The sequence below is a fragment of the Anolis carolinensis genome, chromosome 3 (assembly GCF_035594765.1).
Source record: "Anolis carolinensis isolate JA03-04 chromosome 3, rAnoCar3.1.pri, whole genome shotgun sequence".
NCBI lineage: Eukaryota > Metazoa > Chordata > Lepidosauria > Squamata > Dactyloidae > Anolis > Anolis carolinensis.
In genome coordinates this window covers 120,428,269-120,447,453 of record NC_085843.1, presented here as the reverse complement: position 1 = coordinate 120,447,453, position 19,185 = coordinate 120,428,269, and the positions used below count along the sequence as shown (strand labels likewise).

Below are 19,185 nucleotides of genomic sequence, written 5' to 3'. Positions count from 1 at the left end.
GATAGGCCTGCAGTTGTAAATGGGGTCTAAAATTGAGTTAGGTTTCATGCAGATAGGCCTTAAAATGGCATAGGATTGAGTCTTTAAAATTTCCCTTCGTAGCCAATGGGCCAAATCGTTGCTGAATGAAAACAGCAGCAACCCTCCCCTTTTGAATAACTTCCTGGTAAACAGAATGAGGGGTCAGCCAACAATGGACCCCCCAAATGGATGCCATTTGACTGAATTGAACACCCCGAAAACAGGATGCCTTTTGCACACCTCTAGTAACTAGATCAGTTATGAGGATGACATTGGCTTTCCTTCTACTTTACTGTGTGCTCGTTTTGGTATTAAAAATACTTTTCCTCTCATTTTATAGTTGGTGTGTTTCCTACATATTTGATAAGGATATTCATGTCTAGGTTGGCTCCTAGTGTCCCTTTACGTTATTGGCAATTGATTATGTCACATAAAAATAATAATACACAGTAGACTAAGTTCCTATAAAATACTGTATTTTGTCGGATTATATTTTTTTTTATCATGTCAGAAGCTACTTGAGAACATACTGCAAGTCGCTTCTGGTGTGAGAGAATTGGCCATCTACAGAGATGTTGCCCAGGGGATGCCCGGATATGTTACCTGCTAGGCTTCTCTCATGTCCTCGCAAGCTAGAGCTGACAGACGGGAGCTCGCCCCATCTCGCAGATTTGAATTGGCAACCTTCAGGTCAGCGACCCAACTTTCAGGTCAGCAATTCAGATGGCACAAGGTTTAACCGATTGCGCCACCACGGCTCCTTGCATAATAGCCACTGCAAAATAGCCACACCCCCATTTTCTGTCTTCCTAGCATAATTCTCCCAGAGCTGTGTGGGACTGTTTCTCCCTCCTTTCTCCAAAGGCAAGGCAGCTTAAAAACTATGAAATAGAAATATCTGGAACTCCAATCTTTCCTCCTTCCTTCAAAGAGCTCAGATTTTGTAAACTGCCTTGTCTTCAGAGAAAGAAAGGAGGAAGGGAGACAGCCTAGGTCGCCTTAGTCGATGATCTACACCGGGAACTGGACAGGGGGAGTGTGTCCTTGCTGGTTCTGCTGGACCTTTCAGCAGCCTTCGATACCGCTGACCACGGTATCCTTCTGGGACATCTTGCTGGAATGGGGCTCGGGGGTACTGTTTTGCAGTGGCTCCGTTACTTTCTGGAGGGTCGTTCCTAAATGATGTCATTGGGGGACACCTGCTCGGCCCCGCAACCATTGTCTTGTGGGGTCCCGCAGGGGTCAGTATTGTCCCCCATGTTGTTCAACATATACATGAAGCCGCTGGGAGAGATCATCCGGAGTTTCAGGGTGAGGTGTCATCTGTAAGCAGATGATGTCCAGCTCTGTCACTTCTTCCCACCTGTCACTTAGGAGGCTGTTCAGGTCCTGAACCGGTGCTTGGCCGCTGTGTCGGACTGGATGATGGCGAACAAATTGAAATTGAATCCAGACAAGACAGAGGTCATCCTGGTCAGTTGCAAGCCTGAACAGGGACTAGGGTTACAGCCTGTGTTGGACGGGGTCACACTCCCCCTGAAGACACAGGTTTGCAGTCTGGGTGTTCTCCTGGACTCATCGCTGAGCCTGGAACCCCAGGTCTCGGCGGCGGCCGGGGGAGCATTTGCACAACTAAGACTTGTGCGCCAGCTACGCCCATTCCTTAGGAGGTCTGACTTGGCCATGATGGTCCACGCTCTGGTTACATCCCGTTTGGATTACTGCAACGCGCTCTACGTGGGGCTGCCTTGAAGACGGCCCGGAACTTCCAATTAGTACAATGGGCGGCAGCCAGATTAATAACTGGGGCGGCATACAGGAAGCATACCACCCCCCTGCTAAGCCAGCTCCACTGGCTGCCAATATGCTACCAAGCCCAATTCAAAGTTCTGATTTTGACCTATAAAGCCCTAAACTGTTCTGGTCCAACTTACCTGTCCGAACATATCTCCTCCTATGAACCATCAAGAACACTAAGACCGTCTGGTGGTGGGAATGAGGGACAGGGCCTTCTCAGTGGTGGCTCCTCAGCTGTGGAACGCCCTCCCCAGTAACATCCGGCAGGCCCCAACTCTCCTGGGCTTCAGGAAGAACATTAAGACATGGCTTTGTGCGCAAGCATTTAATGAATAAGTACTATATTGATACGGTCTGAACTTAGGTTTATGTGCATTGGTTCCTTGGAATAATGGTATTAAGTAACTATATGTCTTAAGCTTGACTAATGTATTTTATGGATTATTGTTAATGGTTTTAAATGTGTTGCTGTTTTTACTGATCTGTTTGGCATTGAATTTTGCCAGTTGTTGTAAGCCGCCCTGAGTCCCCTCGGGTGAGAAGGGCGGGGTAGAAATGTTGCAAATAAATAAATAAATGAATAAGGGAGGTAGGTGTAATCTTTCCTTCTGCTTCCTGTCTTGGAGGTAAAGAAGGAAAAAAATCAGTTTTTTTCCCTTGCATAATAGTCTAATCTCCTTTCTTTGATAACATAGAAAAGGATAAAAAGTGCAACTATTATGCGATAAATTGCAGTATTTTTCCAAACTTTTAACTTCTCCCTTGCAAAAGCTAAACAGAAACTTTACAGTTTCAGATATACCCCCCTTTAATGACTTATCACCTTCTCCGTACTTCTGTAGTGAATAAGTTATATAATTACATTGACGTTGTTTTATTTCAGGTTGCCTGAAGCTCAGCAGAGAGTTGGTGGTTGCTTTCTAAATCTGATGCCACAAACCAAAAGTCTATACCTTGCGTATTGTGCCAACCATCCATCAGCAGTAACTGTTCTCACAGAACATAGGTATGTGGATCTAGAAATGACAAAGTGGAGGAAGAGCTTATGAAGTTGCCTCCCTTCTACCTCTCTTAAATTGCGCATTAAATTGTGTGTGTGTTCATGCTATATGTACACATACTGAGATGTTTGTGGGAATATTTGTATTTCTGTTAATCTGTGTTTTATACAAAATTCTTCTTAAATCCAGAAATAAAGATCAAATATATAAGTATACAGGGGAGAAATGGGCACATGTATATTAGTATGAATTGGTTAATACATGTTCCATTTTTGTAAACATGTTCTGCCTGAAGCCCAATGTTTTCACCTTTAAAAAGCAGACATAAATCACTTTTGAGAAAGATTTTGCTGTGGGTGAAAGGAACATGTAAGATTTGAATCACAGAACCATAGAGTTGGGAGGGATTGCAAGTTCAACCCATGCCCTGCAGCAAGACACATCTAAAACATTTCCAAGAAATGGCCATCCAACCTTTATTTAAAAATCTCCAAAGAAAGAGAGTCTGTCATCGTCTGAGTCAGTCTGTATTCCACTGCTGAACATCTCGAAAGTAAAGAATTTATTTCTGATATTTAGGTGGAATCTATTTCCCTAATCTCTTTTAACAATGTATAAATAAGTGACTGTGACTGCATATTGCAGAGATAAATTATAATTTTAACTGTGTTTTGTCCAAAGAAATACGTTGTTTTGGTCTTTATTTCCCACCAAATTATTTGAAGGGAGGTAGGAGATATCAATCATAAATGTTGTTTAGACATAATGCTGTATAGTTGCTTGGTGAAATGTGACTGAAACTCTGTGGTATATTTATAGTTTCTGAAAGCATTAAAAACCCATCTGCATTAATAATTTCTGCAATTTGTGCCAACAAGACAAGATGGTCACTAGTTTAGAGAGATTTGAAAGGAGTTTAGTGAAATTCTTACGGTACAGAATTAATGCAGTTTGACACCACTAACTTCCATGACTCAATGCTACTAAATATGGTAGTTGTAGTTTTATATGGTGTTTAGCCTTATGTGCCAAGAGTGCTGGTGAGATAAGCTATAGATGACTCCAGAATCCTTTGAACAATTAAGAAACAAAGATAATTGTATTGGCACCCTCATGTTTAGGAACAGTGTCGCCCCAAATGTCAGTTTCTGAGAATAACAGCAGGGGACAACTATTGCTCTGAAGCTCTTCATAGGGATGGTCCAAAAGCCCATTGTGGAAAGCATTACATGAGCTGTTGATTGATACAGCTGAGTTATTCTTATTCTTATTCTGTTTTGACTGTTAGAGAATATTTTCAGAACTCTTACATGTATGTATGCAAATATACTCAATGATATGTTAGTGTAAGCCCTACATATCCACAGATTCTATATCCATGAATTCAACCATCCACTGCTTGACAATATCCCCACCCCCACCCTAAATCCAAAAATCAAACTTTGATTTTGCCACTTTACCCAGAGAGAACTGTTTTTCTACACAAGTGTAGATAATGGGACTGGACAATCTATGGATTTTGATGTCCACAGATGTATTTGGTTATTTGAAGCAGAACGTGCATTTTACATTGTAATAATTTTCATAACTCATTAGAACTCAGATTCAAGCACAGACGAGTAGTTTGTGTGTATGTGTGCTTGAACAGCTACATGTTGAGTGGGTTGATATTGCAGAGTACTTAATGCAAGATTTTCATAGATTTTGGATAGTCTCCGGAAATATTCCTGTAATAGATCCTGGTTTTTGTGGAAGGAAATGTGTCTTCTCTTTCCTAATTTCGCTTCCTCTAGGTATTTTAAAACTCTGATGCCAGTAAACTACAATGTTAACCTTTCCTCAAAAGTTTTCTACTGTGTTTTCAAAAGACATATAATTAGTTAAGTACCTTTAGGCTTCCTGCTACATTCCTGAGGTTTAGAGATTCAAGTTTCATTTCATTTGAGCCTGCAGAATGGGCAGTAGAAACTAGTATGCTACAGTCATCCTGCCCTTAAAATAAGTATGTTTGAGAGTAAGCCCAGGTTTTGCCTGGTTAGCTTTGGGCAGGTGAACCAAGTTTATCTTTTTTTTTGCTCTCAAATATTGTTTGATGACAACATTTATCAGCATAATCAATGCCATGGAATAATGGAATATTCAGTCTAGCATCTGGGGAACCAGATGTTACACATTTCTGCTCAAAAGATAAACATCAGACTGGAATAAAAGAGCTCAATTCCTTTTTATAATTAATAGAGTATTTTAATCCTGGAAGAAAATTATTACTGTACAGTGTTCCCTCGCTACTTTGCGGTTTGCTTTTCGTGCCCTCGCTGTTTTGCGGTTTTTTAATAAACACTAAAATAATATTATAACTCATAAAAATATGATTTACAGTGGCGGTGGCCTCAGTCGGGTGCGGGTGACGGGGCAGAGAAGGAGTCCAAAGGGCAGTGGGAGGAGAAGGAGGCGGCGTCATGTTCCCCTGCCTCTTTCTTTACTTCTTCCCTCCCTCCCTCCCTCTTTCTACTTCCTTCCTATGGAGAAGCCTAGTGTCCCTACTTCGCGGATTTCCACTGGTCTTGGAATATAACCCCCGCAATAAGTGAGGGAACACTGTACATCCTGTAGTTGGAATATACAGTAGCTCCCAATATTTCCCAATATGTCCTGAGACCAGACTGTAGATTCTGAGACTAGGATGTACATAGAGCCACCCATAAATAGATTGTCAAGAGTCAGACGCCAGTTAACATACAAAACAAAGTTTATTCCGAAGATAAGCCAAAAAATAACAAACACAGGAAATATCCTTGAAACACTTCACTTTTCAGTGTTTCGAGAGTAGATTGGACAATAATAACTCAAAAACGAGCCACGCTAATTTCCCATGCTGGCATTCAATAAAAAACTAAATAACGCTTCAATTCAGCTTTGGAAAACAAATAGAGTTAATTGCTGGAAAATAAACAAACTAGAAAAGCAGTAAAGCTGCTTCCACGGTGCAGATAAGCCGAGAGCCTCAAAGGGATGATGAATAGCCGTCGTCAGAAGAATCCAAGGTCAGGTCAGGAGGCAGCAGAAATTCCAAAAGACAAACCAATAGTCAGAAGCCGGGAGTAGCCGTCAGTCAGAGGGCGTAGACAGAAGCCAGGTCAAATTCAATCCAAAGTCCGAAGAGGGTGCAGTCATCCAAAACAGGTCCACGATAAGACACAGCGAGAGCCAAGCCAGATGGTTTCAACAGATCCGAATCACAGTCCAAGTCCAGAAACACAGAGATCCCAATGGCGCCTCAGCAACACCTTGCCACACGCAAAGTGCAGTGGCCAAACATTCCCATTTTATTCCCCTTCCTCCTGGGTGACCAAACACTCACACCCAAACACCAGGTGTCCCAAATCTACTCAGAGTCTGAACTCCACACAGCTAGAGCTCGTGGATCTGGAGTACCTAGCAATTCATCGGAGTCCCAATCATCCTGCCCACACTTAGCCCCATGAACACTTAAAGAACCATCCTCCCTTCTCCAAGCATCCCAATTGGGATCAGCTCCTGTAGAAACCCCAGGTTCAGAAGTATCCATAAGCCCCAAATCCCCAGACATCTCCGGTGGCTGTGCCCATTCAGTGCCCGCTTCCCCAGCCACCACCTGTTCCTCAGCATCCATCTCCCCATCTGAATCTTCCTCAGAAGATCCCCCATATAGCTCTCTAAGTCGCTTCCTGCGCAACTCCTCCAGTGAACCCTCATCACGAGGGTTTTTTCTTCCTCTTCGAATTCCATCACCATCAACCATAATCCCCGAAGGCGCAGTCACAACACAGATCATCTTGCATAATTCCTACTTCTGTAGTTTCTTATAGACTCCATTTAAATTCTTTCATAGTCATCACTCCTTAAAGCTGACATGTCAGTTCCTTTATTTAAAAATATTTCTACTTCTTTTATATATATAAATGGATAAAGTTGTTTGCACAGTGACTATAACAACAAAACTAAACGTCCCAGAAATACGAAACTTGGCAACACAACATAAAAGCCTTGCCTCCCAGTTATAATAACACAACCACACAACAAAACCACAATCCGGATCCACAAAACTCACAACAATGCATCGTGATTATAAAAACACAACTAAACGCCCCAGAAATACAAAACTTGGCACACAACTAAACGCCCCAGAAATACAAAACTTGACAACACAATGCAAAAGCCTTGCCTCCCGGTTGTAACAACACAACTACACCACAAAACCACAATCCGGACCCACAAAACTCACAACAATGCATCGTGGCTATAACAACACAACTAAACGCCCCAGAAATACGAAACTTGGCAACACAACGCAAAAGCCTTCCCTCTCGGTTGCAACAACACAACCACACCACAAAACCACAATCCGGACCCACAAAACTCACAACAATGAATTGTGACTATAACAACACAACTAAACTGGATGGCCATCTGTCTGAGGGGTTTGGGTGGGGTCTTCCTCCATGACAAAAAGAAAGAAAGGGGTTGGACTGGATGCAAACTACAAATCCCAGCACCCCATGGCATGGAGTCCATGCATTTCAATTAGAGGCCTCTTCCTTCTCCCTTTCCCCGCCATCCAACCCACTAACCCAGTTCCATGGCTCCGCAGGCAGGAAAGGCTGGGACGGATAGAACGAAGGAAGGAGGCAGGGAAGGGAAGCGAAGGAACGCCAAGGGCAAGAGCCCTCCCTCTCTGCCCAGAAGGCCAAGAGCAAAACGGAGAAAAAGACCATTGATCCAGTTATATTTACCCTTCTTTCTGACCAGTGTGTTCTTATCAGCGAGCTCAGGATTGGAGCAGAGAAAGGGAACAGCATAGGAATAAAGGAAACAAGGAGAGCACCCACCCTATCTATCCACCCACTCATCTATCCATCCACTCACCCACTAATAATAAACACCTACACAGGCAAGAATCAGCCGTGCACTGAGGCTACAAGGCCATTCAGTGCTCATCCACCTCCCCAATCCCTACATTCACACTTGGCCTCCAAAAAAATAATTACAATAATAACAGTGACAACAACAACAATAAGAATCAACACCATCACAGGCAAGAAGCAGCCAGGCACTGAGGCTGAGAGGCCAGTCAGTGCTACACTGGTCCTCCAAAAAAACAATACAGTAGCATCTAACTTATCCAACCTTCATGACCACTACAACAACAATAATAATAAACACCTACACAGGCAAAAAAAAAAAAAGACTATTGTACCACAATAAAAATATAAACTGCACTCAGCAGAATCAGACATCACGATTAATAACAAACCAAAGACAAAAGGGATCTCAAGCAATTATCAATCAACACAAAAATTGAAGAAGGTAACAGACTTCAAATACTATAACTAATGTGAGTATAAAGAAGGGTGGAGGTCACAACATAAATACAACCTAATGTAGACTGACCAACACCACCAGACTAAGCCACAGCAATGCGTGGCCGGGCACAGCTAGTTGCTTTTTATAAATATATAAGCTTTAATTAGATGATGAATTGTACTTGCCTGTGAAGCAGAAAAAATAAACTTTTCTTGTATTGTTTTTTCTATGGAATAGAAGTGGAAATGCTTATTCTAAGATGTTGTCTGCCATTTCTAATTTGATGTGTTGTCATGTGTGGAATACTGTTGGGGCCAATGCAGATGTAGTTCTTAATTGGGACAAAGTGCTTTGGGGTTGGCTTCTGAATCATTTCCTCCACCTTCTGTTCACAGATTTTCCTATTATTTCCTTAAAATTGAATACAAACCTAAGTCTTCCATTAAGTATCCCGATCAGCATGACTTTGGTTGGTTGTGCTTTGGTGTTTTGTCATTTTACTTGCTCTATGTGCCCTGTTAAAATTATTTGTGCACATCAATTTGCCATTGTCAGTTTAGGGTTTGTTTTTTTGTTTTTGTTTTTGCTGAACTGGGTGAATATTATAATTTAAGAAATGCTTGATATAAAATCTTAAGTTGTGATTCTCTGTCAAGTGAATCTGAACAAATCAGTTAATATTTTAACTCGTAACCAAAGTTGAGAAAACAATGGTAGAAAATCTGCATATGAGAAGGAGATATTTCTGTGGGTGTGGGGCAGAAAGTGAAATTATAAAGTGCCTTAATTAAGAGTTACATCTGCATCAGTCTTACTGGTGAAGTTGTTGTGTGTCTTCAAGTCTTTCCTGGCTTATAATCACAGGGTTTTCTTGACAAGATTTCTTCAGTGGAAGTTACCTTTGCCTTTCTCTCAGGCTGAGTGTGTGACCTACCTAAGGTCATCCAGTGGGTTTCCATGGCAGAGTGGGGATTCAAACCCTGATCTCTAGTCATAATCCAACACTTAAAATAATATATCACTCAGTAACTGGATACTACACAGATAGTTCCCCCCTCCATTTAAAATTAGGAATGACAGAAAAACAGATGGACTTTTAAAACAATGGGCATTCACTAAAGCAGCACACTATTTTCTGTAGAGGGAAATAGAAGAAACTTGAATGGTGGGATAATATCTAACGTAAATGAGTGGGTCGAGCTTTCTTTTTAATATTACAGTTTATCCAGTTTGCAATATCTCTCTAGGTAGAAGAAAAACTTTAAAATGTCACTTCATTTTTAATAAAGAGTGTTTTGGATGCTTCAGCAAGAACTTAATTTGAACTTTATTGCTTTTATGTCATTATATTTGGGAAATAATATCAAGTTTCAAAAAGTGAAGCCTGCACTTTAAAAAAAAAAGCACACTTCTGGGAGATAACTGGAGCATTGAATACAGATAGGAATCTGAGTCAGAGAACCTTTTGTCCCTCCTCCACTTTGTTTCCCAAGGGCTGCGAACAGAGAGGGTGATGTCATTCTTGAAGCAACAGTCCAAGAATAAGGCTTTCTCTCTAGAAATGCTGCACCAGAGACTGTAAAAAGACTTAGACTCATTAAGTGAACTGAGGGTTTGCTGGAACGGTTGTCAGCATGCATTGTCTGTGTGACATCTTTAAGCCCTTCAGCGCTGAGAGTTCATGTTCTGTCTACCATAGGCAGGAATTGGAAGTGTAAGTTGCGGCTTTAACTGCTTTTCACTTGTTTGTGCATTATTTACTAATTTCTCCTAGTTTTTAATATATTTTTAATATATTAATATATTAAAATGGTCTGACCGGATTCATTTTAGAGTCAGGTCATCTTTTTATAAATTCCAAAATCTAGCTAAATTCAATGACAGATCTTTAGAGTAAATTATTAAGATGTCTTTATAGGAGTGATGTCTTCCACCAGTTCAGTATATGTGTCCTTCTACTGTAAATAATAGTTACACCTACCTATTCTGTTTAGCTGGTCAGTTTGGAATAGGTAATAAGATTATAATGATTACAATATTTCTTTATTATTCCAAAGCCCTACTTGTTTCTTAGGTAAATGATTTTCTGTTGTATATCTTATTTTGCTCCTTTGCTGTATGCTTATATTAGTTGAATGCAGAAGAGATGCAGTGTGAAATACTCTGTAATATTCAGGCTAAACTGCCTACTATAATGACCTATTATGTTAATCAAAACAGCTGTGATCTTGAACAGGCCACACTGATTTTATGGATGCAATGACCTCTAAGGAAATAGGTGAAAGAATGCATAGAATGTACACAGTGCACACATTTCACAATTAATAGTAAGGATTTTATTTACTAAGCAAAATTCTTTGCTAATCATAATATTTATAATCTGCTTTCTGAGTATTTGCTATGTTGTAAGTAAACCAGAGTTTCTTATTGTGTTTTCACTCATGTATGTATATGTAATGTTCACAGCTGTTGCACACATGGGTGTATGTATTTTAGGCACAGACTTTTGTATTTGTATTGATGGTGGTGCAAACTAAGTTATTGTCTTGGAGACTTAAAACATGTAAAAGCTTGATTTTCTGAAATGCAATTTAAAAAGATTGTTTCAGCTTCACTCCCCAAAGAAGAAGAAACAAGAGAAACTGTGAATTGTCTTGGTCATGAGAACATTAGCAAAGTTCTGTCTCTGTGCCTCTCTTCACTATAGAAAGAGCAGGTACTCCTGGTTTGGGAAGCTGCTTTCTGTATACTTGCCTGTTTAACTTCACTCAGCAGGGGAGAATTGGCTGTATTGCAGAGTGGCCATGTAGAGAAATAATACTATAGCAATGGACATATATAACAGATTTCCTTTTACTTAACCAGCAGCAGCAGTAGTCAGCATCTGTCACATGGATCATTCTTCTCCCACCTGGCAAAATATTTCGTATGTTTCCTTCCACTTCATTGTTGAGACATAGACAGGATAGATTCCCCTTCTGTTACCACCTCTGCCAGTATGGCATCTCTCACAGTATCATTCCAGGACAGCTTGTGGCTGCTGTTATTTCTTTACTTTTTGGTCTTAAGGCAGTGTATTCAGTGAGATAAGACTTGCCAATTTTATTATCACTGCATACGTTCAGCTTATGGCTTTTTGGTGTTTCATATAATGAGAGAGACGTGTGTGTGAGATGGGCCATTTTTGCAGGGTATTTTTCTTTTCAAGTAACATACACAGAATTGCTACTTGTTTAATAGTTTTGGATTTTAATAGTTCTTTTAGTTGCCAGGTTATTAAATATTCAGTGAAATAGGACAATATACAATTGTAGATGTTCTGAGTTAATAAAGTACAAGTAAAAGCCATTCTTAGAAGAGAGAAGTTTGGTTACAGACTTTTCTGGATTTTAATGCCCAGTGGAAAGCAACACATAATTTTGAATCTAGTTGCTGGATTATTTCAAGTTACCATATTTCAGTATGGCCTTGTGCAGATGTGTAGGCAAAGGAGACTTCTTTTCAGTGAAATGATGCACATTAGTACTGAAAAGTTTGATGAATCAATGGAAATACTTTCAAGACATCCTTTGTATTGCGCTTAAGAGTAGATGAAATTACAGTGGAGACTTTGAGGCTGTCCAGGTGAAACTGTCAGGGTGGTTCATAAAAGCAGATTTTGTGTTTCTTCTTGAAAAAATTAAGAAATCTCTGTTTATCACAAAATCTGGTGCTCAGTTTGCTTATATGCATAAATATATCCCAATCTTCTATATTCACATGTACTGAGAGGAATGCATGTAACTACATATTCTCACAATAACACACAAGAATCCGTACTATAAAGGTTTAATATAGCATTGAACATTAAAGTAAAGGGGAAGGTTTCCCCTTGACATTAAGTCTAGTGTCTGATTCTGGGGGGGTGGGGGGGGGGTGGTGCTCATCTCCATTTCTAAGCTGAAGAGCCAGATTGTCTGTAGATGCCTCCAAGGTCATGTGGCCGGCATGACTATATGGAGCGCCATTACCTTCCCACCGGAATGGTACCTATTAATCTACTCACATTTGCATGATTTGGAATTGCTATGTTGGTACAAGCTGGGGCTAAAAGCAGAACTAGCGGAAGTTATTTCGGAACCACTAGCAATCATTTTTGAGAGTTCTTGGAGAACGGGAGAAGTCCCAGAAGATTGGAAGAGGGCAAATCTGGTCCCTATCTTCAAGAAGGGAAAAAAGAACGACCCAAACAATTACCGTCCGGTTAGCCTCACGTCGATACCAGGCAAAATTCTGGAAAAGATAATTAAGGAAGTGGTCTGCAAACACTTAGAAACAAATGCGGTCATTGCTAATAGTCAACACGGATTTATCAAAAACAAATCATGCCAGACTAATCTGATCTCTTTTTTTGATAAAGTTACAAGCTGGGTAGATGCAGGGAACGCTGTGGATGTAGCGTACCTGGATTTCAGTAAGGCCTTTGACAAGGTCCCCCATAACCTTCTGGCAAACAAGTTAGTCAAATGTGGGCTAGGTAAAACTACGGTTAGGTGGATCTGTAATTGGTTAAGTGAACGAATCCAAAGGGTGCTCACCAATGCGTCATCTTCATCTTGGAAAGAAGTCACAAGTGGAGTGCCACAGGGTTCTGTCCTGGGCCTGGTTCTGTTCAATATCTTTATTAACAACTTAGATGAAGGGTTAGAAGGCACGATCATCAAGTTTGCAGATGGCACCAAACTGGGAGGGATAGCTAACACTCCAGAAGACAGGAGCAGAATTCAAAACGATCTAACAAATTAGAGAGATGGGTCGAAACTAACAAAATGAAGTTCAACAGGGACAAATGCAAGATATTTCACTTCGGCAGAAAAAATGGAATGCAAAGATACAGAATGGGGGATGCCTGGCTCGACAGCAGTACATGTGAAAAAGATCTTGAAGTCCTTGTGGACAACAAGTTAAATATGAGCCTACAATGTGATGTGGCAGCGAAAAATGCCAACGGGATTCTGGCCTGCATCAATAGGGGAATAGCATCTAGATCCAGGGAAGTCATGCTCCCCCTCTATTCTGCCTTGGTCAGGCTACACCTGGAATACTGCGTCCAATTCTGGGCACCGCAATTGAAGGGAGATGTTGACAAGCTGGAAAGCGTCCAGAGGAGGGCAACTAAAATGATCAAGGGTCTGGAGAACAAACCCTATGAGGAGCGGCTTAAAGAGCTGGATATGTTTAGCCTGCAGAAGAGAAGGCTGAGAGGAGACATGATAGCCATGTACAAATATGTGAGGGGAAGTCATAGGGAGGAGGGAGCAAGCTTGATTTCTGCTGCCCTGGAGACTAGGATGCGGAACAATAGCTTCAAACTACAGGAAAGGAGATTCCACCTGAACATCAGGAAGAACTTCCTGACTGTGAGGGCTGTTCGGCAGGGGAACTCTCTGCCCCGGACTGTGGTGGAGGCTCCTTCTTTGGAGGCTTTTAAGCAGAGGCTGGATGGCCATCTGTCGGGGGTGCTTTGAATGAGATTTTCCTGCTTCTTGCAGGGGGTTGGACTGGATGGGCTCATGAGGTCTCTTCCAACTCTACGATTCTATGATTCTATGCTCCCCGGATTCGAACCGCCGACCTTTCGGCCAGCAAGTTCAGCAGCTCAGCGATTTAACCCGCCCTGCCTCTAATTGAATCTTAGAGTTGTCAAAATGTCAGCTGGAACAAAACCATTTTACAGCCTTCTTCGTATCTCATATGCTCATTTACAAAAGGGAGAACGTTTTGTGATTTGTGACATTTTAGTAATCTTGATAATACAGAATTTCTCCCCAAGACTTCACCTGTATTTCTCATTAGTTTGAGAATAATGTAAGGCTTAATTTTAAGTGTATAAATACAGCAATGATCTGTTAATATTGTTGAACTCTATCTTCTGTAAGGAATATTAAAAATAGGCTGTTTGATTATTATTATTGGAATTAGTTGACTCGTTAAGAACTCGTAATCCTTCTTTTCACCTTAAATATTTTATGTGCTAATTCATTGTAATCTGCAATGTATTTTAAGCTAATATATTTTTAATACTGTTTTACTGGGCTTGGTCCCCATGTAAGCCACCACAAGTCTCCTTGGGGAGATGGGCGGGATATAAGAATAAAGCTATTATTATATTGTTATTGTTATTTTTATTTTTAATTTTTATTTAGGGAGAGAGCATTAAGTGCAAGTATCTGTTTTTCTGTTTTAAAAAAGTAAATTCATATTATGTTAAGTATGCATATGTGTTTTATGACAAGGGTTTGTCTTTTTTCAGTTGAGATATTGTTCCTGAAGAACTGGAGTGATTAACTTCTTTCTAGATTTGATGATTTTAGTTCTTTTATTCTCTCCCTCCCCAATTTGTGAACAGTGAAGACCTAGGAGAATTCATGGAAATGAAAGGAGCCAACAGTCCTGGGATTCTTGTATTGACAACGGGCCTCAGCAAACCATTTATGCGCCTGGATAAATATCCTACGTTACTCAAAGAGCTTGAAAGACACATGGAGGTATATTTTAACAGCTTTTATTTTCCAGCTTGAAGATGATTTTGCAATTTCCTTTTTAAAGATATACGTTAAGTCTATTATGTCCACATCCTTCTAGTGTTGGAGACCATTGCACTTCAGGGCTTGAACTTTTGAGTCATAGAAGGGTATTTCCTTTTCAAATTCCATTCTTTTGTATGCAAGGCCACATTTTTAAAGAATTTATACCCTGTGGTGCACTTTGCTTCAAGCCTGTGGTGCACTTTGCTTCAAACCTACCAGGGATCACTTAATTCGAGGTGGGTACTTGATAGTCCCAAGAACTATTTGTACCTTTCAGAAATGTAAATATGGGCAGTATCTTCAGTAAGCATGCACGGATTTATACATGCAACAAGGAGTTTGTGTATTGATTTTAAACACCTCCCTTCTTCAAAGTACACACCTTCTGTGTTTCTAAGCTTTAAAAGATATTGGTTGGGCAGGTGGATTAAAAAAAGGTTTCTGCTCCTTTCTCCACATTGCTCACTACTCATTCCTTTGGTTTGAGGTGTTAAACCTCAACTTGCTAGGATTGAAGTGTTGCTGCTGAGGGAAGCCTTTAGGCTATTTCCCCTCAAGAGTTTTGAACTGCTTCCATTTGAGCCTATTGCTCAACATGGAGTATGAATGTACTACACATTTTGTTCAGAAGAAGAGAAAAATCATTGGACACAGATTTGTATTTCATGTAAGAGATGGATGGGTGTTTGTTTGCACAGAGCTGTTAGTTTTCATTTTATATCTTAACAAATACTAGAACATTCAGTTGCAAAATATCATTTGTCATGGATTGAATTGCTTTAGAATTATAGCAAATCATCTCTTCAGATTTGCTTATGCATGAATAGTGCCATTTTTCTCATTTTAATTTTTAGACTGGGAAAGCTTGATAATGGTAAAAGGAACATCCATAAAACTGTACATATCAACAGAAGATAATTTTGTGGGAATGAACCATTTAAAATATGGTTGCTTATCCATGTTCTATGACCGATCTAGAAGTTTAATGTGTTAAAAGAGTGTAGCTGTGGGAAATATAACTTGTTTATTTAATTTGATGTTAATGCTTTCTAGGAAGAGTTACAGAAAAGTATTTTTTGTATTTTTAAAATTTTTAATTTTAGGATTATCATCCAGATCGACCAGACATTCAAAAATCCATGACAGCCTTCAAAAATCTTTCTGTAAGTAATGTAGGAATGAAAAGCTGTTTGGAGGGAAATATAATAGTCTAAACATAATGGGAATAGTCAGGAGAGTGGTAGTGATTAATGGGAGAGACATTTGAAAATTCAATTGATGAAATAATTTAGAATCAATGTTTCTGTTAATAGTTTTGATTTGGGCTCAGGGGAAAAGGTATAGATAAATAGAGGAAGTAAGATCTGTGTGGCACTACATGAACTCAAATAATCATACAAAATTCTACAGAAACAAAGCTGACTAGGTAATCCCTCCTACTAAGGACCCCATTGCAGAGGTGAGGCTGTTTTTTTTTCATTATCTGTCTTCTTGAGTGTATCAAAACTGAGAGTGAGAATGCAGGTGCACAGATTCTTGGGCTGTATGCACACTGAATTATAATGGTTTGACATGTCTCCATCCTGAGATACTAAGATATGTAAAACCCTTTGCTTAAGATGGCCACTGCCCCTTTGGTAATCCCATAACATGAAGCATGATAGTTCAAGTGACATTAAAGTAATATAACTTATGTACTGTGTTTACACCTGAAGTCCATTCAGAACTCATAGTAACACTTTCCTTAGCTAAGGCCCAATTTTGGAGTTCGTTATGCATAAAGGCACCACCTCTTCAGATGTTCCATGCAACCAGCTTCCTATTTGAGCATTGACCTCTCTTAATGCAAAAGCTTGTTAGTGCAAAAGTTGTATTTTCTGTGAATTCTAACAAGCACTTAAATGAGAAACCTGCCATTTAAATGGGTGTTACTCTTCTTTAAGCATTCACACAGTTGTGCCCAGTAGTTCAGAGATAGACAAATTTGAGATTTAGTGCTACAGTTGAGGTGCCTGTATATTTCACTAAGAAAAGGGTGGTGAATCTCGGGGTACTGAAAATATATTTGAAAATTCCCTACAAAGTGTACTAGAGTCATTAAGAGTTGCTGGGTTATTTATTTATTTATTTATTTATTTATTTATTTATTTTTGTGTCAAAGGCATTGCATAAATAAGTATAAATCTGATAAAAATAGAGGGAACACAATTGACCAAAAACGGGCTACAGCGACCACATTGCCTGTCGCTTTAAACAAGTCTTCCTCTGTGTATGCGGCAGGGCATTGTGGACAAACTTACAGATACGGAGTTGTTTGTTCTGCTCCATGGTCGCGCAAGGTGGAGGATTCTTTTAGGTCAGGGGTCCCCAAACTAAGGCCCGGGGGCCGGATGCGGCCCTCCGAGGTCATTTACCTGGCCCCCGCCCTCAGTTTTATAATATAATATCTTGTATATACATATAATATTGATAATAATATTATAATGTAACAATATAACACTAATAATAATACCATATAATAATATTAATTATATATTCTATATTACATATAATATTACTAATAATATTACAGTATAGTGGTATAGTTCAATATAGTAATATATAATGCTAATATTGTGCTATGCTAATAATATAATATATTGTATGTACATATAATTTGTAAGCCACTCTGAGCCCCCTTTGGGGTGAGAAGGGTGTGATACAAATGTAGTAAATAAATGCAGTAAATAATAAATAAATAAATAAATAAATTTTAGACTTAGGCTCGCCCAAAGTCTGAAATGACTTGAAGGCACACAACAACAACAACAACAACAACAACCCTAATTAACTTGACTATCTCATTGGCCAGAAGCAGAACCACACTTCCCATTGAAATCCTGATAAATGTATGTTGGTAAAATTGTTTTTATTTTTAAATATTGTATTGTTCTTTCATTGTTGTTGTTGTTGTTGTTGTTGTTGTTGTTGTTGTTTTTGCACTAAAAATAAGCCATATCCAGTGTGCATCAGAATTTGTTTGTATTTTTTTTCAAATGATAATCCGGCCCCTCAACAGTCTGAAGGATTGTGGACCGGCCCTCGGCTTAAAAAGTTTGAGGAGCCCTGTTTTAGGTAGTCCCAATTTTGCCAAGTTGCCTTTTGATCTGCCCACTCCACTTCTGAGTCTGTTCAAGGACCCATTCTTGGTTTGCCCCTGGAGGCAGACCGTCATGAGGGGCCATCTATTTGGGATTTCCTGGTTTAGCTGCCAAGAGGGATACTCTTGCTGTTGCTGGGGGAATATTAAGAGGAGGAGTGGTTCTCATGAAGCTTTCCCTTGATTTGAGTATACTGGGAGGAGGCTGATAGCCATGCAGTGGATGGCTTTCACAGTGTTCAACCTTATTTATCTCACAGTTAGCAGTAACTTGGGGGGGGGGGGGGAATGTCAGCTAGCTTGTAGACTTTATCAATAGTTGTAGGTTTGAGACTCCTTGTGATTATTCTGCATGTTTCGTTTAGAGCTGTGTTCATCTGCTTCGCGTGGACAAACTTGTGCCAAACAGGGCAGGGCAGGCATACTCAGCATTTGAGTAAGACAAGGCCAGGGCTGATGTTCTTATTAATTTTGGGTCTGTACCCCATGCACTGCCAGTAAGTTTCCGCAGGATGTTATTGCGTGCAGCTACTTTGTGCTTGGTATTCATACAGTGTTTCCTAAATGTTAGTGTTCTATCAAAGGTGATCGAGATATTTAGGATGGAAACTGTTCGAGCTCTTGGCCTTCCCGGATAACTTTCAATTTCCTATTGGCTTCACAGTTCCATAGGTGGAAAGAACACACTTGTGTCTTGGCAGGGTTAGGTTTTAGGTGGTTATCTTTGCAGTACATGGAGAGATCTTTCAAGGCATTAGTAAGCTGGTTTTTGACTTTTTCAAAGTCTTTTGCTTTTGTTGTTAGACCAAGGTCATCAGCATATATAAAGCTCTTTGTGAGTGGTGTCTGTGACTGATCATTCCTAAAGGTGTTAAACAAGGTTGGTGCAAGAACGCTGCCTTGGGGTAGACCATTCTTTTGCCTCCTCCATTTGCTTTTCCTGCCTTGAAACTCCAGATAGAAACTGTGGTTTTCTAGGAGGGTCTGAACAGTGTTTGTAAAATCAAAATCTTATAAAACTTTTTGTAAAATAAAAAAACTACAGGAAAGGAGATTCCACCTGAACATCAGGAAGAACTTCCTCACAGTGAGGGCTGTTCGACAGTGGAACTCTCTCCCCCGGGCTGTGGTGGAGGCTCCTTCCTTGGAGGCTTTTAAGCAGAGGCTGGATGGCCATCTGTCGGGGGTGCTTTGAATGCGATTTCCTGCTTCTTGGCAGGGGGTTGGACTGGATGGCCCATGAGGTCTCTTCCAACTCTACTATTCTATGATTCTATGAAAAGTTGTTGGGTAACAATGGCCTTTCAGATGTTGT

At 40.0% G+C, this 19,185-nt stretch overlaps 1 protein-coding gene across 4 annotated transcripts in view; it reads left to right on the top strand.

Annotated features, from left to right (window-relative positions):
• Positions 1-19,185, top strand: part of arhgef7 (Rho guanine nucleotide exchange factor 7) — a 147,913-nt gene that overhangs the window by 76,465 nt on the left and 52,263 nt on the right. For all 4 annotated transcript variants that reach the window (XM_062975449.1, XM_062975448.1, XM_008107000.3 and 1 more), the window contains 3 exons: positions 2,702-2,824; positions 14,551-14,689; positions 15,835-15,894. In XM_062975449.1, coding sequence (XP_062831519.1) covers positions 2,702-2,824; positions 14,551-14,689; positions 15,835-15,894 — 322 coding nt within the window. The remainder of the gene's footprint in view (positions 1-2,701; positions 2,825-14,550; positions 14,690-15,834; positions 15,895-19,185) is intronic.